Source organism: Polistes fuscatus, unplaced genomic scaffold (genome assembly GCF_010416935.1).
Source record: "Polistes fuscatus isolate 324 unplaced genomic scaffold, CU_Pfus_HIC Scaffold7, whole genome shotgun sequence".
NCBI classification, from domain to species: domain Eukaryota; kingdom Metazoa; phylum Arthropoda; class Insecta; order Hymenoptera; family Vespidae; genus Polistes; species Polistes fuscatus.
The window spans coordinates 5,961,532-5,985,738 of record NW_025113151.1 but is presented as its reverse complement, the minus strand read 5'-3'; the positions used below and the strand labels follow the sequence as shown (position 1 = coordinate 5,985,738).

Here is a 24,207-nt window from a genome sequence, read left to right as displayed (position 1 = left end):
ATCCAATGTGTATATGCACCTACCGTTGCCCGGATCATACTTTTCGCGTTAAATCCAGATCTACTCTGGTCTATCGATCGAAACCTTAAATCGAGAGGATAATCAAAGAAAGAACGAAGCGCATATTATTATTATTATTATTATTATTGTTATTATTATATGATTAAAATGATTGAAAGCATTTACATTAAATGCGTATCGAAAATGTGTATCGCGTCGTAGGGAAAATTTGATTTTCAATTCGATCCATGTTTATTCGAATCGATTCATCCGACCGAAAGTTATATCACTATCGGAGTAAGAGTTAATGAAAATACAAAAGCTCGGGGTAATTTTTAAACGTGCATATAAAGCCCGAGGGTTCCACTGTATTTTTGTTGTTATATTTTTCTTCTCTTTTTATTACCAGTATTCATAAATTCACCTCGACTGCGTAGACCTCCTGGCTTTCTCTCTCTCTCTCTCTCTCTCTCCTTTCTTTTTTCTCTTTCTAACAAATAAATCAGAATAATAATAGCGGAAAGAGGAGAGGGTGGAAGAGTAGTTACGTTTTATCTTTTGCAGTGATTCGGCCGGGCGCGGGGAAGGGGTAGGGAAAGGGGCCGGCAGAAGGGAGGGGGGGAAAACAAAAACTAATTTTGTTTCGGCAACGAGAACGGGAGAGAAAAATCCAATTGATCCGCCTCTCGGCTTTTCTTTATTTATTTCTTTATTTATTTATTTAGATAATGCATTAGAATGCGTCCGTCCCCTCAATCCGCGAGAATTCGAACACGCATCGACGTTTTTGCCGAACGCGTACAGGGGGGAGGGGAGGGGAATCCACGTTTTAACGTTAACTCGATGGTGCAATAGAAATTCGAGTGGAGTCGCCAAGGATCATTCTATTAAACTTGACCTTTTGACGAGCTTTCTCATTCCTTTGCCTTCGCGAATCGTATTGGCATTTCGTTCGATATCACTCGAAAAATCATCTTCTTCTCTTTTGTTTATTTTTCTCTCCTATATAAGTATACATATATATATATATTTGAAATTTCAGCGAAATTTCCTTTTACGATTCTTTTCCGCGATGGAATTTGCTTCTTACGCATTTCATTCAATCCCGTCATGCAAGTGAATTTCTTTCTATACAAAAATGTCTTCTCTTCTTTCTTTCGCGTTATGCTTTGACCTTTCCACGTTGAATTCCCTTTTCTCTCGAAAGCCGAGGAGGAGGAGGAGGAGGTGGAGGAGGAGAAGGAGATAGAACGTATCAATACCCTTCCCCCATTGTACTCGTGGACGCGCGTGGGAGAAAAAAATAATAAAAAGGAAGGCAGGAAGAAGGGAAAATTCCTCGTAGTCGATCGGGGACGATCGACCAGGCGGAGAAAACTAAGTTAAGTCGAAAAAAAAAAAGGGCAAAGAAAGATATAAAAAGAAAAGGGCAAACGAAGACAGAAAGAAAGAAATAAAACAAGCGGAAGGAGAGAGGAAAGAAAAGAAAAAATAAAAAATAAAAAGAAAGGATAAAACGAGGAGATGATGGACTATGCGCATTGCTCCGAAGGAAAGGAACAAAAAAAAAAAGGAAAATGACGAGGAACGTCTCTCTTTCTGTCTTCCAGGCACGGCCGAGAACGACGCGGTTCAAGCCCTCCTGGCCAGATACCTGCAGAAACGTCTCCAAGGTACTCAACTGTCGACCCTACCGCCGCCGGCCGTCATCTTCAACTCTCGTCATCGGGCAAAAGTTCGTCAGGCCGGTGCTAACCAGAAAACCACGAACACCGCCGGATTAACTCGCTACAAGGATAATAGGAAGCCCAAAGAGGACTACGTGGACGATGATTACGTGGACGATCTTCAAGGATTCGAGGACAGCGATAAGAGCAGGACTCGAATCGATCTTCTTGCTGGTAAATCCTTCCTCTTCTTCTTCTTCTTCTTCTTCTTCGTCATTTTCTTTTTGTGATTCTTCTCCTCCTTCTTTTATTTCTGTCCGAACCAACCCAACCATTTTTCTTTTCCTCGTACTATTATTAGTTTACTCTATCTTGAAAAACACCCCAGCTTTTCTTTTTCTCTCTCTCTCTCTTTTTTTCTCCTTTTCTCTCTAGTCGCGACAGGGAAAGAAAGAAGAAAGAGAATTGGATGGAAGTAGGCTGATAGATAGCCCGCAGGAGTACGCGATAACGAGGATATGCAGCCAGGTATCAATGCACGACGTCGACGTTGACGTCCACACGTTGACTTTCATTTTCCTCGCATCGATTTTCTACCCATCCAAATCTCGTCCCGAACGTGAACGGGAAAAAAAGGGGAAAAAAGAGAGTAGTGTCCAAGAGGAGGAGGGTGTCCACCTATGTTGATCCTTCTTCTTCTTCTTATTTTTTTTCCTCTACTCGCGCGGATCTATTTCCTCGAAGAAATATCGTTTTACTCCAAGGGCTTTGAGAAAAGCAGAGAACAGTAATTTCGTCGTTGATCTCTTCTCTATCCGCGGGATACCATCCTGCGAGAGATTTTCCTTTCCAATTCGTTTTATTCGTCATCGAGTGGTGGGATGCTTTCTATCGATCTTGCGCGAAAAATGACGCGTTTATCCATATTTTTTCTCTTTCTTTCTTTTTCTTTCTATTTTTCTTTCTTTCTTTTTCCCAATTGCAACACATCTCGGAGCTGTCAAAATTGTTGATTATTTTTTCTCGGCAATGATGAAAGAAGAAAAATATTGAATAAATCCAAGCGAGGAGAACAAATATTAGGGACGCATAATATATTGTACATTCCATTTTCTGTTTCATCAAACGTACGCATAACGTATCTCTAGAAGAATCCCGTTTATTCGCGCGCGTCCTATTTCCGTCGGTCGCATTCTCTCTCTTGTCAGCGTTTTAAACGACCACGCCGGAGACGTACGTTTACCGAATCGACTTGCTCAAACTATGAAATACGTATATATATATTTTCTACGTGCAACGGATACGCGCGACATGACTTTGCTGTAACGTAATACGTAAAATATGCGGACAAGCGTGTGGCGTGTGTCCGCGTGCGTCCACGTATACACACACACATATATATATGTATATACACATATATACACATATACGTATATATTTGTAAGCGAAAGCAGTCCGGCAATACTTCCCGTTCAAAGTATATCTGCTATTCGCGAGTTTATTCTCTAACGTCATAGATCGAGACAAAGCGAGGCCCTGTCTGTTTTTCCAAACTCCACCTATTTGTTTCGATAAAAGATCCGAGGAAGTATCGACCAATCGAAAAAATGCTTCCAATATCTTTTGATCTTTCGATATTTGTGATTATTATTGTGAATATTTTCACTCTCTTTGATTTCGTTATGCGAACGAAAGCTGTCAAGGATTTAATCGAGTACAAGGGGGCTTTGATATCGAACGAGCTATTCAATATGCGCACGGTCGACCAATCCAATCGCGAATAGTCGCGTGACGCGAAACATCCGAATCACACGCATGCCACGTCCGATTCTATTTTTATTTCGTTTCTTTTCCCACCTAAATTTTTCCTTATTCAAATTCTTTCGCGCGTCACTTGGCGTCAATTTAAACGCGATTTTACCGAAAGGGGAGTTGGGGAGTTCATTCGAAAATTGTCATCGATATTTCCTTTTCATTTCCCCTCTTTTTTTTCTTCTCTTTCACCTATCTATCTACCCTACAAAAGTATTGCATTTTGATGGGAAGGAAAAGAGTTCCATCAAACTTTTACGAATAATCCACCAACTACGGCCCCCTTTTTCTTTAACTCTTTTCCATTTGACGATGAGAAACGTGCCTGCAGATCAGAAATTGACAAACACTCTCTCGGGTATTTGGACGCTCGAGGCAATGGGGTGTGAGGGGGAGGGGGCAAAAAGAAAAGCAAGCTGAGAAAGTGAGCGCGAGATGGCCAATAAACGAAGCAGAAAAAGTATGGAAAGTGAAGAAGAGGAGAAGAATGGAATGGAAAACGAGAGAGACAAGGGATAAGGTATCCAGTTGAAATTTAAAACGAAATAGAGTTTCTTCTAAAGGATTCCACCTTTGGAAGAAACCTTTACCAATATTCTATTTTCTTTAAATACGTAAGATCTAGATAAATACACACACACACACTCGACTCGACACACACACACACAAGACTCGATTATTGTCACGTTTTTTTTATCTAACGCGCGTACCCAATAAATAAAATTTCAAGCACGCGTTTCAATTATAACTCGGGGAGGGGGAGGGAGAAGGTTTATGAGAAAGTTTGGCACGAGCGTGTCCCGAGTAAATGTTTAAATCAAGTTTAATTTGGTAAACGTTCCGCGATATCCGAACCCAACGGGAACGAAGGTTCGAGTACAACGTGAGTAATTTTAGCCGACAAACAGCGACTTTCTGTTCGGGAGTTTCCAAACTTCTGTTTGTCTTGATAACTCGCTCGCAAAAGCAAGACAGAGAGAGAAAGAGAGAGAGAGAGAGAGAGACAGGGAGTTGAAGAAGGGAGACAAAGAAAGGGGAAGCAGAAGGCATAGTTGAAGGAGGCAGTCGCAGAAGCGACCTCGATGTATACGGTTCGTATAAATAAAACGAAGAGTACTGGTGGCTTCAAGTTTTAAGTGGAACTCCATAAAGGTTCCGATAAAAGAGATGGAGAAGGAGAAGGAGAAGGAGAAGGAAGACGAAGAGAAGAGAATTGAGAAAAGAAAGGGAGAGAGAGAGAGAGGAAGAAAAGGTTCATCGTCGAGCATAATCACCCTTCTTGCGCGAACTATGATCGAGATTGCGAATGTGTCTTTAAGGAGGACATTCTTGTCGATGTGAGAGTGTGTATGTATGTGCGTGTATGTGTCTGCCTGTCTGTGTGTATTTTAGACGCTCCAGCATGATGGCATAATTCACAAACGTCCTACATGGTGTTTGGCGAAAGCATCGGTGCCGAGGATAGAAGGAAGGTCTCTCGCTCTTGTTAGCTACCACTTGATAATCCTAAAGCTCTGGATATGCAACCACGGATGTTGCTCCCGAGATGGTGCTGGCGGTAATGGTGTTGGATGCATATGCGAAGAGACCCTGCAAAGCATTAACGTGTTCGTCTACTTCGGGCCACCCATTCTGTGTGTCCTTGTCAGAAACCCTACTCTAGTATATATATATATCTCTCTCTCTCTAGCATATATATATATATCTCTGTCTGACGAACCCCATCTTACGAACGCTTGAGCGCCTCGTGGAAATAATTAATGGTTATGCTATTCCATGTATGACGATTAAACGTACATATGTATATATACTCTATGTAGCCATGCTCGCGATATAGTCGCTAATCGTTCTAATAGTGCAACGAAACTTTATCTTACAATCTGCAAAAGAACCTTCATGGATTTATTCCGCCTCGTAATAAAAATTTAACGAACGTATTACGTGTTATACGTTTGTGTATATATATATTTAATTTTCACACTTATATAACGTAAGATTATTACGGATGTAAATTTCATACGAACTTGTCGATGATTCTTCGGGAAGTCCGTTAAAAATGACGAAATGATTAATCTCGTCCGATTTTTTCTGTCTATGAATTTGATTTTTATTGCTATCCACGGATCGAAATCGAAATTGTGAAAATATATTGGTCTTCTTATCGAATCGAATGTAAAAACCATGACCGTCGATCTTTAATGCAAATACATATTCAGTATTTCCAATCGGGAAGGATAAATCCGGAGAAATGTGCGCTTAAACGAATCCAGTTTAGTTTGCCAAGGACGGCTGGCTCGGGTCTCGGAGAAAGTGGTTTCGCTGGACCGTGCGTAACGTAAATACGTGACCACTCTTTCTTTCCCTTTTTCTTTGCTATACGAACTATGTACAACCTTTAGCTAAATATTTCATTATTGCTTACAATTAGTTTCCTTTTGGCTTCGAATAAATGAATAAATTTCCGAGATGACTCTATGTGATAAATATTCGAATTCATTTAGCGTTGCATCTCTATAAAAATAAATGAAAAGGACAAGAATGGAACGCCCGTGTGTATGTGTGTGTGTGTTTCGTTCAATAAAACATCGTCCCTTATGACGCCTCTCGACTTGTACGCTCTCTCTTTTTGTCATCTTTTTTTCTTTTCTTTTTCGAAAAATTTCAAACGATATCCAAGTCTTTTCTCAATCACGAAAAGGTCTATGAACCAAAGTTCTTTTTTTTCAACTTCGATAAAAACGAAATATCGATTTGGAATAGTCTCTCGAACCCTATCGTTCGCTCATTCGTTCGATATTCGCGCGTACGTGCGTACACGAACGAGGGGTAGAGGGAAACACGCGTCAAGAAATTTGCTAATTAGCTGTCATCAGGAAACAATGTGATAGCTGGCATTTTTATGAGTGTCGTCGTTGTGTGTTACTAACGAGTAGACCGAACTTTCCTTCTGGCGTATATATTCACGTTCGTTGTTAAATCGAAAATCAATATTACCTCGTAGAAAGTCGCGTTTTCGTGTAAATCGAAATTCAAAAATTGAAATACAATTTCTCGCGTAATGAAATACTTTCAAAAATCGAAAGCCGAAGAAGAAGAAGAAGAAGAAAAAGAAGAAAAAGAAGAAGAAGAAGAAGAGAGAAGGGAAAATATAATAATTATTAAAGAATTCAAGAGAATCATCTTTGTCCTCGAAAAAGAACGGAACGAGTTTTACTTCGAGGGAATGTTGTATCGATTGGACAAAAAGTAAGATGTTTGTCCACTTAAAGAGGAGCCTCTTCTCTCTCTCTCTCTCTCTTTCTCTCTTCCAATGCCTTTCTAAGCAAGCAACGGTGCACGCGATTGCGAAAGATCCCTCCGTGGAATCTCGACTTTCATTTTCAAGCGTTCCTCCCGACTCTCTCGCGACGTTCCTCGAGCGCATGCTTATACACGTGATGCTGAGAAAGAAAGAGAGAGAGAGAGAATAAAACACTTAAAACGTTTAAAACGCTCTTCCACCACTTTCGGAGATGTAATAAAATTGCAAAATATCCCGTTTAGTTGGAAGAGAGAAAAGGATTCGTTTTCTTTCAATTAGTCGGCGAATTTGAGGTCACCGTGTCCCGATCCTGATAGTTCTGACCGAGGCCTACATTCCTTCGCGGTGTGTTCACTTGGCAAAACACGTTGCGAAAGAATCCTGCAGGCTATTCCATTCTATAGAAACAAAACTAGCTCTATGGTGGTGGTACCGAGCAATCAATCGGCCGCCGGTAATGCCATGTTATATTACTGCTTCGTGGATTTGCGTGGTCAATGTTCTCTTGCGCGACAGTAGCCGTTGCCTTGATCGTTGAGTACCTCCCGAGAATACATATATTTTTTTTTGAAGTTATACTTCTTTTGGCGCGTTTGGGAAAATGTGATGGGAGTGTGATTTTTTTCCGAGCGACACCACGAAGTTTGTCGGTATTTTTACGAAGCGCGGCAAAGTGATTTCAAATTTACAGCATGAAGTTGTCTTTTCTTCTTCTTCCTCTTTTTTTTCTCAAACGGGTCACCCATCCAAGTACTAATCGTACTCAGCGCTGCTTGACTTAAAATGATCGAGCGGGAAGTAGTTCTATTACCGCGCCATGACAGTTGACGCATAAAATATTTCGATATATCACCCTTATATTTAGTGTAGACCGATTGAAAATATGTTTCCTTTCTTTTTTTTGTTAAATAAATAAATAATAATAATTAGTTGCTTATGTTCTCATACTTCCAATCCAATATTTTTTTGAAGTTATTTTTGAGGTTACATTCGTTTCGGTACGCCAAAGAAGTATAACTCCTTACGTGCGTACATAAGTACACACACCAGTTTTTTATTATTATTCCCCAACTTTTAACGACTTCTTTCAAAGTTCTCTTCTAAACATATTAAATGGATATAAGTGTCGATACTATTGGTATCTTATTGGGACCGTAATTAACAACGACATTTTTCTTTCTTCTTCTTCTTCTTTTTTTCTTTTTTTCATTTTTTAACTTTACAATCGATACACTCGCCTCCGCGCGATCGGTCATCCGTAAAGTTCGCTAATGGCTAAATAATAAAGCTTCGAACGTTGATACCCATTGAAAATGAAAATATTCTATACACGACGCCAATACCGAAAGAGTAATTCTTTCTTGTCATTCAAATATAATTCGAATTCTATCTCTCCGGCCAGTTTTCCATCGAATATTCTTTGATAGAATCTCTCTATTCCGATCGGTGGTGCACATACACACACACACACATATATGTACCACCTACACGCGTCCTACAGAGGGTTCAATTACGATACGTCACACGGACAGAGGCGTCGAGTAATCTCGGTACAAATCTCATCTCATGAATAATTCGCTGGGTGTGTACCCCTTGTTGGCCGTTTCCTATATCCTGCGACTTTTCATGAATGTTGTATCGACGATGCTTAGTTTTCTCTCTCTCTTTCTCGCACTCGCATGAGTATTTTGGTCGCAGAGAGCATTAAATAATTTTCTTTGCGCGTCGCGGACAAATCTCTCTTCCTTCTATTTGTGTGCGCACGAGTGTGTGTGTGTGTGTGTGTGTGTGTGTGTGCAGCGTTCGATAACATTCGGGTGGTCTCTCGTAGGTTGCACTCATGAATAAATTTATATCGAACACACGCTCGCGTTTGTCGTGCGAGCAGTCTGTAGAATGGTATGTTTCCAATTCGAACGCAATTAGGACTTGTTTCGTTTACCGTTACCACCAAACATAATTTCCTTGCTACGTTCCACGTTTACCAGGTTTCTCGGCTTTTACATAAAATTCGAGCTGGCAACGTTACGGAAGGGCCAACACCCGTGCGTTGTCTCGAGCATGTGCATCGTGCCTCCGATACAAGCGAAACGTTTTCTCTCTCTCTCTCTCTCTCTCTTCAATTCGCATGATATTTAACGAGTGAAAGTAAACGAGTATGCCGAATACGTCGAAACGACTGGCTTGCTCTTCTTTTTACTCTTACAATATACTCTTGTAATACGTCGGTTATTGCAACATTTAGCCGCAACATTGCCTTACTCGTTATATTTTTTGTTCATTTTCATTTTCATCCTCGTTATCGGCGACGACGCGGCGACGACAATCGTCATTCGTTAAAAGGAAATTTCACGAGCCCTTTTTAAATTCGCGCGTTTCTGTTCGTATCGAAACGGGGAGAGGTGTTGACGGGGTGTTGAAGAAAAACGCGTAACGTTTTAACATCTCTCGTTGTCACCTTTCGTAGTTTTATCGGATCGAATAACATCCCTTCTCGTCTTCATCTTCTTCATCATCTTCTTCTTCTTCTTCTTTTTCTGTTTTCGTCATTGTCGTCGTTCTCGTAGAAACTGTACTCTTGGATAAATAAAATGGTTGAGACGTTAAGCAAATAATTGTGTTACGTTGACAGACTCGGGAATATTTATGAGACGTCAGAGAACTGTCTTTCTCGTCCTCGGTAATAAACTTTGGAGACTGTAATATTTTGTCGAAGCAAAAGGCAATGCTCGGCTCGTAAAGAGATCGGCATCGCGAAATATTTCAAAGTGCCATCCTTAAGTTCGTTAAAGCTACGGACAGAGCTTCTTTACAGTTCGCTAAAATCTTTCCTCATTGTCGGTTAGATCTCCATGACGTCTCAGCCTATAATATCGCATTTCTCATTTTCATATAAATTCGTAAAGTTTCTCGAAAGGGACGTGTAATAAGATGGGAATAATGATTTCGAATATATTTAATACACGTTTTATCGTTAGGATCTTTCGTATTACACGTATATACACATATATATTTATGTTAATGACTAACATCAAACAGGTATCTTAGATATAAAGATAAATGAAAAAGATTTAAATTTAGATGGTAATTTACATGCGCGAAAGTGAGTATACGTGTTTATGGACGTATGCATGTGGGACGAGCGGTTCACGTAATTCGCGTCCCATCGGGGGAACAAGAAGCTGCAGAAGCCGGTTAAGGTCGGCCGGTGTAGAATCCCAATTGAAAAACGAACGTCGGAGCTTGTGACCGCTCAGTTGTTCGTCGTTATTTGCCTTAGAAGGTTGATCGTGCTTGGAGCCGGTTACAGAACGATACTCTCTCTTTCTCTCTTTTTTTTTGTACCACTCAGGTAGGGGGAAATAAGGGGAAGAATTAAACCCTTGAACTCGTTCGTACTCCGGTTCATCTCGTTGCATTCGTCGCGAAGGTTTTGGCAAGGTCGAAAGCAAGATACTTTCGTGGTAAAAAGGTCTCCTTCCAGAACGTGCTCGTATTATCGTTAACGTTCTATCTCCCGTAACTGGCCACCTACCACTTTCACTCAGGATTTTCAAAGGGGACAACGGCGATTCGATCGAAATGTAATCGTGCGCGTAACCCTGCTATCTTACTTTCTAAGATTTCGTGCAAACCAAATCGTACGTTAGATCAAACTAATTTATCGTAGAAAAATATAAAAGGACATAGAGCGATACGCGTATACGCGTTTACATAAAAGAGGTGAAACAAAGTTTAGATAGTGTGTGTGTGTGAGAGAGAGAGAGAGAGAGAACGAGCAACAGCTGGCGAAGTAAACACCAGAGGTCGAGAGATATCTCCTCTCATTCGGAGTTACACGCCTCTCGAGTATAGTTCGTGCGTCGTAAGTCGCAAAGTAACAACTCTCGTTTTCCTTTGGAATCGTGACTGACCGACCCTCTCCACGCGTTCTCCTACGTGTGCATACGGTAGTTGCATAGGTAGTTGCATAGGTAGACGCGCTCGTGCATTTTCTCTTTCTTTCTCTTTCTAACGCATTTTCGTTCTACTCAATCGATTTCGTTTGAAAATCTCGGCCGTCTTTGAACCGTCGTTGAATAATTCGTATCAAGTGTGTGCGCGCGTGTGTGTCTGCTGTGCGTAAAAGAAGAAGATTCGAAGAAGAAGAAAGAAAGAAAGAAAGAAAGCAACCACCATGACGAAGAGAAAAAGTCATTTAATCGTCCCACTGCTCGTTCTATTCGTGGCTTCCTTCGATGCAATTTCTGGCAGACTGAACGGTACGTTGCACCTTGCCGATCTTACTTTACCACTTTCTCTTGCAAACCGGAGAAAGAAAGAAAGAAAGAAAGAAAGAAAGAAAGAAAGAAAGAATGGAAGATAGAAAGAGGGAGAGAGACGCGAGTAAGTATATAGGTGTCTCTTTATCGAAACTTTCCTCGGTGCAACGCATTCCCAATCTTTTCGATGGTAGATTAATTTAATGAAATATCTCGAAAAGATTACTTTCTCGCGAAACTAAAAAGATACTCTCTACGATTTTGTTGCAAGGGATGAACATTTACCTAGTCCTACGATGTCCTATAATTCTAGCAATAAAATATCTTCTCTCTCTTTTTATTTTTTTATTTTTTTTTTTGATAGAAAGAAAACTAGAGACATAATGTTAATTTAAATTTAATGCGAATCCGTGAACTTTCATCGTCGATTTTTCCTCCGTTCCCTTGGGCGTCCGACTCGAACAAAAAAATTCCATTCTCTTTTTTTCCTCGACAAACGGACCCGATCCAGTTGCCGTCCTTTCACTGACCGTGATCGTTGAAAGTTTGTAACCTTGGAATTGGCGACGCAGCCGAGTCTATACAAAAGAATACGACGACGGGGATCGAATTTTAATAACCTTTGGAGTTCATCGGCTCGAGTTAAAAGGAAAAAATTCGAACGACATATCCAAGGTTTTTAATGCTCGCCAAATGTATGCAGAAAAGAGAGAGAGACAGAGAGAGAGAGAGAGAGATCGTTGCACGTCGGGTTAAAAGCGTAGCAGACCGACCAGCCGGCCGTTTACCTTGCGTCCAACCGCACCTATTCCGCAGTCGGTGCAACGCAACGATTTGCAACGGCGACTCGCTTCGTGGAGCGGAAGTGCATGTCCCCTGTCCTCTCCATCCCTCATTTCAATCCTTCTCAATTGCAAACTTTCCTCTCGCGACAGCACCGAGCTTAACGACTCGTGTCCCAAAGTTTAACTCTGGAAAGGAGGTTCCTGACAATCGATCGAGCGTCGTTCGCGTTTTCTCGATAAAAAAAAAGAAAAAAAGAGTTAAGTTAAGATCGCGAAGAAAACGTTAAAAACGAAGCGACAACGGTAGTTTATTATGAAGCCACAAACCTGTTCGAATGGGGTTGGTCCTGGGGTTGGTTGGCCGACCATATGCATCCTATATTTCTATCGGTTATGCGTTTTATGGTATTACACGGATAACCTCAGAATGGCCAACGATTATCTCGTTCATCGCGTTATCGCTCGTTGCGGTCGAAATCCATCGATGTGTGGAACGCGCTAACGCATAGGCGTTACTTCATTCGCGATATATCGAAAATTTATTCGGTAAAACCTTTCGAACGGGTCGAGCCCTTCCAGTTAGTACCGGCCGTGAATAGAAATCACGATATTTAGTAGATATATGGATAGATAGGTTTGTAGGTTGCTAGGTAGGTAGGTAGGTAGGTAGGTAGGTAGGTAGGTAGATATCTAGAACGTAATTTTACGTTTGCATCCTGCTAATGGGTATTAGCGGTGGTAATATTCGCGATACCGCGTTCCTCTTGGTCCTCTTGCATGTACCTTAAACGGATATTTCTGTCGCAGTAAATCCGTCGTGGGAAAATTTGTAATGGCGCGTACTGTGCGTTTATAGCTCTAATTGTGACGTGTGCACAGACCGTAAACGACCACTAGGGTCCACCATCGTCTAATGGTACGCGTTGAATTTATTACGATCTCATTAATAGCATCTCATCTTCCTGGTTTGTTTCTTCTTACTCTCTTTCACGTCCTGGTCGTTCGATAAATTCTATCAAATAAAATCAAATCAAATAAAATGGAGGAAATAGTTTTCATTAATGCGAGAAACGCGTTATCGGTGTTTCGCTGACAAAATTCCTTCTCTCTTTCTCTCTCTCTCTCTCTCTCTCTCTCTCTCGTTTGCCTTTATCTCTCTTCAAAGACGACGAAACGCAGCTCTACGTTAAGAAGAGGGTGTTACAATTCCTCGTTATTCTCGTACAGCCTCTCCTACGAAATGCATTCAATTTCTCGACGATGCTCCAAGGGCTATCTTCCTCTCTCTCTCTCTCTCTCTCTCTCTCTCGCCCTTTCATTCGTCGTCGACTTTGTTCCGTTCCTAAGGGGGTAGAGGTTTCGTCGAATGAAGTCTGGAAGGGACGATTCGTGCGAAATAGGAGAGAACGTCTGCTACCTTACAAAGTACGCCACGGGAAATGACGTTTGCGGATAAGGAGAAATTTTCTCGAGAAATAAGAAGAAGAAAGCGAGGAAGTAGTGGAAATAAGAAGAACGAAAGGGTGCGAGCACTCTCTTCGGTGTCTTCTTGGATGGCACGTACGTGCGATAGTAAGCGTTACGTAAAGTCTCGAGTATCCTCTTTCTACTTTTTTTTTATTTCTCTCTCCCTCGGTACGAGAGAGAGAGAGAGAGAGAGAGAGCTTTGCATGGATAAGACCATCCGCGTTCATCCTTTAAATATCAAACTAATTATCTTCCTCCCGTTATCTTCTCGGTATATACCTCCGTGTATATATACACATATACCACATACACACATATATATCATCGTAAGACTTCGTAACATACAACGCAAGAACCAGCTTTCACAATATTTCAGAGAGCGAGTCACGCTCGGCGTTACAATGTTCTAACCACGGCATGATTTTCCACCTTGCTTGCTTGCTCGTGGCTGGCCTTGCTCAAGGTCGGATCTCGGAGAGAAATTTATACTTCTCTAGCGCATTTACGATCGACGACCTTCCTTTATGACACGTACCTACTCCTCGCGTAAAATGCATACTTGCACCTCGAGAAAATTGATATTTAAATCAAATCGTATAGTTTGAATTAACTGTTTTTCTAAAGGCGTTAGTTGGTGGTGGTGGTGGTAGGCGTGCCACAAGCGTGTAGGTGGAGACAGCTGGGTCATTCATTCCTCGCAATGAAACATTAATCAAGAAAACAATAAAAAAAGACGACGTTAATTTGCATGAAGCCAATAACGTCGAGCTCATCTTTGTCTATTCTCGTTTCGAAACGCAACGAACCCGAGCGAACGAGATGATAGCGTAGATAGGTTTTTCTTTCGTTAGCCTTTCTCTTCTCACGTGGCCGATCCACGTGGAGCGCGTGGAAACGAGCAGAGTAAAACGAGCAGACGACCGAGGAGGTATCTTCTTCCTTTCTTTATAGCCGGTGAACCTGGAGAAAGAAAAGCTGCTATCCTCTTATTTCGAAGAGAACTCTAAACGCTGAAAATAAACGCACCAACGCACCAACGCTCGCTCGCTTGCTTGCTCGCTTGCTTGCTATTTCGCTCAGCCGAGCGTACGTGAAATATTCACGGTGCTGGAATGGAGACGTTAAGTTCTTCCCCAACGTTGGGATGCGATCCTGAACGATACGACGTGGAATATCGACGTTGAATATCGACGACACTCCTGTCGACGCTTTCAACACATTTTTATTTTATTTTTATTTTTATTTGACTATTTTCTTCCTTTCCGAAGTAATCCTACACATCATTTACATCGTAATCCGTCGAATGATTGACTTTTAACAAGAAATACCAGATAATGATCGTTTTCATATTGAGAAGATTAGTTTCGTATGATTTCAAGTGTCGTAAAAGTCAATAACGTTGAATGCAGCATTAAAATAACAAATTTACAAATAGTCACTTGGTCGATCGTTTAGTATCAATCGTTGCGAGAAAAAGGTTAGCATTAGAATGGATGGATCTCTCTCTCCTTCTCTCTATCTCTCTCTCTCTCTCTCGTTCTCTCGTTTCGAAGAGAAAGTTTCGCCTCTGATTGAAGAACGCCGTTTCTCTCTCCCAACGACGCCGGTTCTTCTCCGCGTTGGATGGAAATATCGAAGAAAAAGAAGAAACATTCAAGCCAGAGTTTAATATCTTCATTGAATAAAAACGAATCGGGAGTTTGTATTTTGTATTTATATAACGTTTCGTGCATGGAAAAAGAATGAAATTGCGCGAAACAAAGTTAGAACGAAACCCGTTTGATACAGCGGGATGATACAACGAGAGCGAAATTATTCCGATGGAATACGAGGACGTTACTTTCCAGAGCGCACTTTTTGCATAATGAAGGCTCAAGGCGACGTATCTAAAAGCGTAAAGGACAGGACAGGACAGGACAGGACAGGGAAGACAGGAACGTTGTGTCAGTACCGTTGCTGATATTCGAGAAACGAAAGAGAAACGGCAAAAACTTTTTTCCAAACCGAGAAAAGAAACTAGCTTAACTTTGTTTTTTACGTTTCGACCAAACACCCTTTATTTCAGAGAAAGCACAGGAAGCTTCTTCTTCCGAAAGAAGAATTCCTTTTCTCAAGTCGATAGAAAGAGAGAGAGAGAGAGAGAATGCTATGTTAGTTGTCTGGCAGGAGTCGTCCGAACGAATCGGAAGGTTCCATGATTCTTCGAGCGAGTAACGTCTTCTCCTTCTTTCGTCCTGATTTCGCTTGGATAAATCCCACCCATCTTTCCCCCGGAGTCTATAGTTACCACCACTTCACTTCTCTTTCTTCTTTTCGTTCGAAAACTAAACGCTAAAGATGTAAACTTAATCTTTAACCGAAGATACCTCGCTTCGCGTTCCTTCCCTCCCTTGGAAACGTTCGTTCCGTCTGTTCGGTCAAGTGGTTCGGAAAGAGGGGCTAAAAAAGTTGGATAAACAAACGGGGGATAGTTTTTCGATTTATCGAATTTCGTTAATCCTTGGCCGGGCGCGCTTACTGCGAATTCCTTGAAAATCGAAAAACTAGTAGTAGCGGCAGCAGTGGTGGCTGGATATAACCGAAAGCTCGCTCTACCGAAATTAAAAGCATCCGCGTTCTTTCTCCCCTTTCTTTCGTTTTCTTTTTGTTAGATGCACAACGCAACAACAACAACAAATTCCCATCAATGGAAATGAAAGTTTGGAGAGCTGAAAGGGACTAGAAGAAAAATTAGATTTTCGTCGCGCGTAGCCAACGTTCTTTCTAACTACGATTCGGCAATGATCCACGAGAGGGGAAGAGAAACTGGCTTTGCTGATTGATGCAGTAGAGGATGGCACATAGGATAACGTAGCACGCACGTGCGCGCTTGCTCGTTCGCTTCTAGTTTGCTTCTAGTTCGCTTCTCGCTCGACTCTCTCGACCGAGTCAATTCCAGTCGATGCCAGCCGTTTCCATCGGAGGATTGAAACCTGTCCCTTTCATCTTACGGAAAACGAATCGACCATGCGGAACAGAAGTTTCCCCGAAATCGTTTAAAGTTTCAAGAAATGGGATAGGGAGACAAAGATGAAGAAGAAGAAAAAGAGACGGATGAATATCGAATATCCTAATTTCATATATTTCTACACATACACACACACACACACACACGTGTACACACACATCGCGAGATAATTTCTGTCCCTCCTACTAGTCTTCCAAGATTTTAGTATGCTATTGGCCTAACATTTTGCTATACTCCTACCATTGTTTGCGTCTTGGAAATTAATTACGCCAATAAGGGAAGAGTTTTCGGGTAACTCGAAAATTCGCGGTTTCGCTTAATATGTTTAGGAGGGAGAGGGGAGTAGCAACAGACGGGGGCAAACTCGGCTATAATTCGATATTTCATACAGCCTTGGGAATTTCGCATCGACCTTACGGAACTCGATTTTGCAAATACAATCTATAAATTCATATTAAATGAATGGAAATGCAATTTATGCGTTATTTACCATTGACTAACTCATTGTAACGAGTATGTAATATACGCTGACCGTAAAAGCAATCGTTTTTAACGCGTATCAGTTCTCACGATTCGGTTAACCATTCGATTTCGCGATATTACTCCCCTATTTTGATTAATCCTGTTTGAAGAATATATCAAGAAGATTTGAAACGATGTAAAGTAAAATCCCCGGGCGGAAAAGCAATCACAAGCAAGCAAGCAAGCAAGCAAGCAAACGATACGCGAACGAATGAACGAACGAACGAACGAACGAACGAGCTAGCTCTCTTTTAAGCTCCGATAATGGTTGCTCGCGGATTTGTAAATCGAACCGATGAATTTGGGTCGATGGTATTGTAAATGCGGTATTGTGTGAAACAACTTGCTGGTAATACGTGCGTGCGTATGCACTAACCATGCTAAAAACCGTTCATGCTAACGTGGTACAACAAAAGAGAGAGAGAGAGAGAGAGAGAATACACGCCGGGAGCAACGACGCGTGCCTTCATTTTCCTCTTCCTCTCAGTCAAAGTTGGAATTTTCTGACATAAGAGTATACGTGGATATCGTTCGTGAAACAAGCTTTACCGGAATGTTTAGAAACTTCTCTCTGTCTTTGTACGTCCTCTTCTCTCTCTCTCTCTCTCTCTCTCTCTCTCATCCCCGAGTGAGAAAAGATAGAGAGAGAGAGGAAACTCTGTACTCCCATTTAACCGCCAGGAGAGCCAGTAATTACGAGAGAATTTAATTACAATTTAACCATCTTTAAACGGACTTGGACCCTAAACGAGTACTCGAAAATGCGTTGTTCGTCCTTCTAACGCGTCGCGCGTTCTTTTCGTCTTCTTGTACACGCGCAGGAATTTAATTACCGATGACCGGGAATCGGTAGCAATCAAGTTTTCCCGAAGACGAAGGAGTGCCCTTCGAATGGCTGTGTACCTATGTATATAAACCCTATCCTCTTTCTCTTGTGCATCGTCGAGCTCGTTAAATTAAACCCTATCGCTTTCTGCTAGCCAAGATTATATCGGAGACCAAATACGCTTCCTTGCTAGCACAGAAGAAGAAGAGAGACGGAGAGACGGAGAGAGAGAGAGAGAGAGAGAAAGGGGAATGGAGAAAGGTCGTCTTAATCGATCCACCCCTATTCGACCCTCCCTCTAACCTTCTTACCTTTGCCCTCTCTCTCTCTCTCTGTCCTCCTTCACTCCGTTTCTTTCTTCCTATCTTTATCTCGACGCGACGATCTACCCTAAAGTGTACTTATTCTTGACCACAAAGGACCGAGTAGGCGGCAATGACGAATAACAAGTGGAACAGGAAGTAAAATCTCGAGATGTCGTCTTTTATAAGATTTCGTTGAATATTAATGCAACGATCGTAGGCCGAGAAACTACGAAGATTAACGTAGCAATTATTAAAATATGCAATATGCACCGCTTTAATTATTAGCTCTAGCTACTTCTTTTTTCTTTTTTTTTTCTTTTTTTCTTCCCCTTCTTATTATTCTCTCCTTTTGACAATCGTTTTTACGAAGATCCTGGCACTTGTTGTTGTTGTTGTTGTTGTTGTTGTTGCTGTTGTTGTTGGTGGTGGTAGTTGTTGTGTGTTTCTTTTTCTTTTTTGAAAGCACGCATTAACGCGCTCGATTTAATCCCATTGGAGGGTAATCTTACTTCGGTGTCACGACCGTTGACTGCGGTCGAACGAACACAAATTCATTCGACGTGTTTCTCTAACCTATGGGTTACGGGAAGAGAGAACCCTTTTAAGATAGAAAATTGCTACCATTTTTTACCACTTCCTATTCGTTTAATCTTTCTTATTCTTCTTCTTCTTCTTCTTCTTCTTCGAAGATTCGAATCACGGAAAACTTTATCGAAGGGAATTCTCCTTGTATCGGGAAGAAAGAATAGAAGAAAAATAACTAACATAAGTTTCTCTCTCTTTCTCGATTAATTTTCTTTTACATCTTTGTCATTTCTATCTTTTTTTTTCTTTCATGTTTTAGATCTCGCATGCGTGTACCTAAATAAGTCCGCGAATGAAATTCGATTCATACATTTTAAAATGTTCGAGAATCGTTGAAAATCTGACCAAGTTGAACAGCAATTTCGTTTGAAATGATAATCCGTTTATGTATAAAATATTGTAATATTGATATAAATTGTATTACTATAAATGATTAATGTAAAACTTTGGGAGAAATGGTAACGAAATTCGATATTATCTCGGAAGCCGTACGGTATAGAGAAGTAACTTTGGGGGTTGTAATTAACCCACAGTTGTTATAGAATATCCCATAAAGACTTTCAATTCTGACACAATATTGTGATATATAAATTAATAAGAAATAAAGAAAGAAACAAACAAAAAAGAAATAGGGATATACGCATAAATAGTAGGGTGGGGGGGGTGTACACGTCATCCTTCTCCGATCCTTTCTTCGAACAACTTTCCGTGACTCGCCTTTTTATTACGCAATTGCAATTCCAAGCATGTCGATCATTCGAATACTACGCTGAGCTCGGCCAAAGCGAATTTCCACTTTTGGATAAAGGGGTGGAGGGGGGTGGAGGGAGTTGGAGGGAGAACTGCAAGCTTTCTTTTTCATTATTTCTTTCTGTCTATGTTTCTGCATGCTGATTCATCCGAATCGTATTCGATCGTTTATTTTTCATAAAGAATAATATATGCAAAATGAAAGAACCTTTTTATCATTTAAAGGACACAACGTACTTGTTTTACCGGACGGTAAAAGGTATTTTACGCTGTTTGATTGTAATTTTGAAAATCATCCAAGCATTTGTATACGTCTACGTAATATATCTATGCGCGTACGTAGATAATCGCCGTTAAATTAAATTGAAATTTAATCGTCCTCTTTAAAGGGTTTTCCGTCGTAAATTAATTACAGATCGGCAGTGTAGATATCACGCATAGAATCGAGCGTAATTGATACTACATGTGAGCTTTCGTGCTCTTCAATTATGTATAAAACGAAAGTAATAATGATATTCGAAGCATAAATATATATCTATGTATATCTATGTACATCTACCTGCTAACAATCCACCTACAAATAGTTCCCATTTTTATGATTTCATTCATTTCTATCTGTATTTTTCGTAACACGACGAAAAAGCGATACCAAAATAACGATACTAAATACTAATAAGGTTAAATAAGGGATGAAATTGATCGATGTTATATCGTGGAAGAAAAATAATAGAAAACTGGGAATGGATAAAATGGAAATTCGTAAAAGTGGAATTAACCGTAGGTCGCAAACGACGAACGTGCTGCATCTCTTTGAAGTCAATTTTACGTGAGAATAATATTAACAAATAACGTATGAAACGATTTTCATGAATTCGTTCGGACGAGAAGCATGTGGTCCGTCGACTTCGTATTCGGTCATATTTTTCATTGAACGAAAGAGCGACGAATGTGGGATGTGTAGTTAAAAGGACGTAAAAACGGTTTTCGGTCTTTCGCAATTGCATTTCTCAGATAGTTTTTCAGTCACGTTGAAAGCAATAAAAGTATGCGAATGAGAGACAAGTCAGTCCCAAGAAAGAAAGAAAAAAAGAAAAAAAAAGGAGTGAACCGATACGAAAGAAACTTTTTCACCATATTTACCACTTTCTCTAATAATCATCGTTGTCATTGATATCGTATAAGTTTCTCACGTGATAATTATAATTCGCTCACATTAACCCCTTGGGTACGGATTTATTTGAGAAAATATTTGCATGTGGAACGAAAATAATTTTTGGTTGCTTGGAATAGTATGTAAAGGTAGTACATTTTGGGTAAGAATGTATTTATTTCTAAAATATTGGTAACATATGTAGTATTAAGATGTCTTCAAGTAATTAGAATTGCAAAAGAAAAATAAATTAATAACAAAAAAATAAAACTAAATGAAATAAATTGAAGCTATAAAAAAGAACCAATTACTAATAATTATGCAGAGTGTGATATTTTTCAAAACAAGTAGGTAAATGCAATGCTACTTTTTTTTTGTCATCCGTTCCTAGGGAAACCAAGTGAAGGAAGTATCTCAGATGTCAAATGTACCTAAAAGTTTAATTTTGGATTTGACGTCTTAGACACGTCATCCGCTCCTAGGGAAAAAAAGTGAATGACGTGTCTCAGGTCTCAAATGTACCTAAGGGGTAAATTTTTGTTTTTCTGTTTCAGATGACTGTCCAAATTGCGTCGACGAACAGAGCAACACCTTGAGCACTTCGAGATGGACGATGCCGTTGCTAAAACTCGGGGAGAAACGATACTACCTGGGTATTTTTTTCAAGGTAAATCGCGTTAGTTTACATTTAGTTGTCGCGTTCTCATCGATGTCATCGTCCTCTAAAGAGAGGTAAACCGCTACGAACAACACGCTCCCCAGCCCATCCGAACTTGATTCGATTATTTCCGTATCTCTAAGCACATCGAGTGACGCTACACGGTGCATCGAGTAATACTCGTCTACAACCGCAAATATCTGCACGATATTTTATCGATTTTTCTCGAGTCCACGCGATAAACTCGAAACTTTTCATCCCTCCTGTAATACGTATTAGATTCACAGTACATTTTTCTATTACATTATTACATATGAGTATTACACCATGCATCCAACGAACGAAAAAGGTGCTCGATAGAAGTTAAGAAATCAAATGTTGATCGTTCGTCATTTTATCTACGTACGATCAATAGTTAATTCAATCAATTTATTATATAAAACTTATTAGGATTAAACGAACTTATACGCTTTTTACGATGGGATATGTTTAGATAGAGAAAAATGATGTTTGAATATTGGGTTACCGTCTATAAAATGGTGCTTTTCTTCGCTCGGTAAGCAATTCCACTTGCAGGTTTCTTGCATTCATAGAGGTAGAAGTACGTTAGATTTTATATAACGACTATTGCGACGTTTCGCGTATTCATAATTCGAACGAATGACTTGAGAAATATTTTTACTCTTTCGTAACTAGTATATATATATGTATACGCATATAAGTTCATCCGGAGATGCATCCCGATAGACTCGAGTGCTTGATAATCGGGCGCGTCCTCCGTAATGTGTTGCAACTTATAGAAAAGAAGGAAAAACTTTCGAAATGGTCGCGTGATTCCATGCGAAGACGTTTCCACGTTACGATCGTTCTTAAAGGCGAATAGGAGAGAACCCAGTTACGGCCGAACGAACCCAACTCTATGCAACCTACCAAGTGGATGTGTACTTTTCACACACACACACCTATCCAAGCAGCTGATCCAAGCAAGGAAGAACGTGCCACTCGAGAGCTCGTGAAGTTCGATCGTCGTTCACGGCTAATAGAAAAAAATGCAATCCTTTTTTTTTTTTTCTGTTGTTTTGTTTGTAAAAACATCACGCGTCTCTTGACGATTCGTTTTGTCACGTTTCGCAGGCAAACTGGTACAGAGCGTCGCAGTACTGTCGTTATCACGGTATGCACTTGGCTAGCATAGCATCGCAAGAGGAAAACGATAGACTGGAAAAGCACATCAAAGATTTTGGTCTTGGGCACGAACATTTCTGGACGTCTGGTACCGATCAAGCGGAAGAGGGAACCTTCTTTTGGATGGCCAATGGTCGGCCAATCACGTTCGAGAATTGGAATGTCGGCGAACCGAACAATTTTCGGTCGGTATAACATCTCTCATTTATTTGTAATCCTTCTAATATAATAGTAATCTCATTGCAACGTTTATATTCCCTTACACTTTATACTTTCTTTTTCATTTCTCGATCGTTCTTGTTTTCTTTTGTTTTTTTTTCCTTTACAGATACGAGAACGGCGAGGAGGAACACTGTTTGGAATTGTGGAATAGGGACGGTAAAGGGTTGAAATGGAACGACAGTCCTTGCAGCTTCGAAACTTTCTTCGTCTGTGAAGTGCAGTGAGAGAGAGAGAGAGAGAAAGAGAGAGAGAGAGAGAGAGAGGAGATGAGCTCGTCGTAATATGAGCGATAACAACCCACACACGCTCGTTCCCTGTATACAAATATTACACGCTCACCACGTACACACATAGACGACACATGTTAAACGGGTAAGAAGGACGAATAGGATAGACGTCGAGGAGACGTCGAAAATGGAAGTAGGAAGGATGGAAAGAACGAGAAGTCTGTCAGGCAATTTTCAAACCCTCCTCCGAGCTAACCCGGTGCCAAAGGTTTTTCCACGAATGTGTGTAGTCGGTCCTTCATCGATCACTTTGGTTTCGTTTACGCGAGACGCGAGGCTTGGGCTTCTCCAAGGGAAGGAGAACGAGTGGAACGGGCTTTTCCAACGAAATCTATGGAGAAGAAAAGAGTTTCCGAATTGACCGAAAAACAAATACAAAAAACACGCAGGATGGAGTATTTTATTGTCAACGTCGTGCCAGGGAAGTTCTTATCGTGTATTTTTGTGTTTTCACGTGTTCAACGATCCATGTGTGTGTGTGTGTATGTATATGTAAAAAAAAGTACGTGCATGTCTCGTTGGTTTTATTTTATTCTTTTTTTTTTCTTTTTTTTTTCCTTTTAATTATTATTGTCACAAGGTTATTCCATTGACTCCACTTTTTATACGAAGGACCTTCGAAGAAGAACGTTAAAGTTAGACGAACGATGAGAAAGAAGAAGAAAAAGGAAGAAACTGATCGGGCGATAGCGCCCACTCATCGTTCGACGTTTCGAGTTATCGAGTTATAATTGAAAAACAAAAAAGTTTATTTCAACTGGAAGCAAAGTTTCCTGCTGGACGCGAAGCGAGACGCGTCGGCGGTCACGGTTACATTATTTTACACGTTTTTTTTTTTTTTTTTTTTAGTTATCCTACATACCGCTTTTTTTGTTTTCCTATTGTCTTTAATTAAGGTGAAATCGTCGAAAGAATAAATGACAATGACGATGATTATTGTTCTTTCAGGAAGAGAACATGCTGGGAAGCGTTTTATGTACATACGAAATAGAAACATGCGAATGGATAGATACTTGGTTTAAAAAGCATTGCTTTTGCCTTTCACCTTACCCAACCTATGTATATGTGTATACCTATATATGTGTATGCATGTATGGTGTATAGACATAGGATACATATGTATATGAATATAGTATATGGACGAGTTCGTTCGATGTAGCAAATAAAATCCAGACGTAATGACAAAACAATAATGGTCGCTTTGAAAGCCCGAATTTTAGCCATCTCTCGTGGTTCGCGGACGAGTTGAAAAAAATATTACGCGAGTAACGTTATTCTATTTTATTTTTCTTTTTTTGTTTTTTTTTTTTTTTTTTTATCAGCGAAAGCGTACTAACGAACGAACGAGACGGAGGTAGAGAGAGGAAAAGTGCGAAAACGAGAGAGAGAGAGAGAGAGAGAGAGAGATGGATGGAT

The 24,207-nt window shown here is 40.4% G+C and overlaps 1 protein-coding gene across 1 annotated transcript; it reads left to right on the top strand.

The window, feature by feature from the left end:
• Positions 1-1,534: 1,534 nt before the first annotated feature.
• On the top strand, positions 1,535-23,816 carry LOC122524267. The gene is made up of 4 exons (XM_043646414.1): positions 1,535-1,901; positions 20,994-21,106; positions 22,232-22,467; positions 22,611-23,816. Exons 1-4 carry the CDS (start codon positions 1,535-1,537, stop codon positions 22,726-22,728), a joined length of 834 nt encoding a protein of 277 aa, XP_043502349.1. The 3' UTR covers positions 22,729-23,816.
• Positions 23,817-24,207: the final 391 nt, after the last annotated feature.

Excerpts from the sequence above, each read along its gene's own strand:
- LOC122524267 (XM_043646414.1), top strand. The coding sequence starts at position 1,535 with ATGCGCATTGCTCCGAAGGAAAGGAACAAAAAAAAAAAGGAAAATGAC. Across the intron at positions 1,902-20,993 it reads TCGAATCGATCTTCTTGCTG|ATGACTGTCCAAATTGCGTC; the intron begins GTAAATCCTTCC and ends TTTCTGTTTCAG. Across the intron at positions 21,107-22,231 it reads ACCTGGGTATTTTTTTCAAG|GCAAACTGGTACAGAGCGTC; the intron begins GTAAATCGCGTT and ends CACGTTTCGCAG.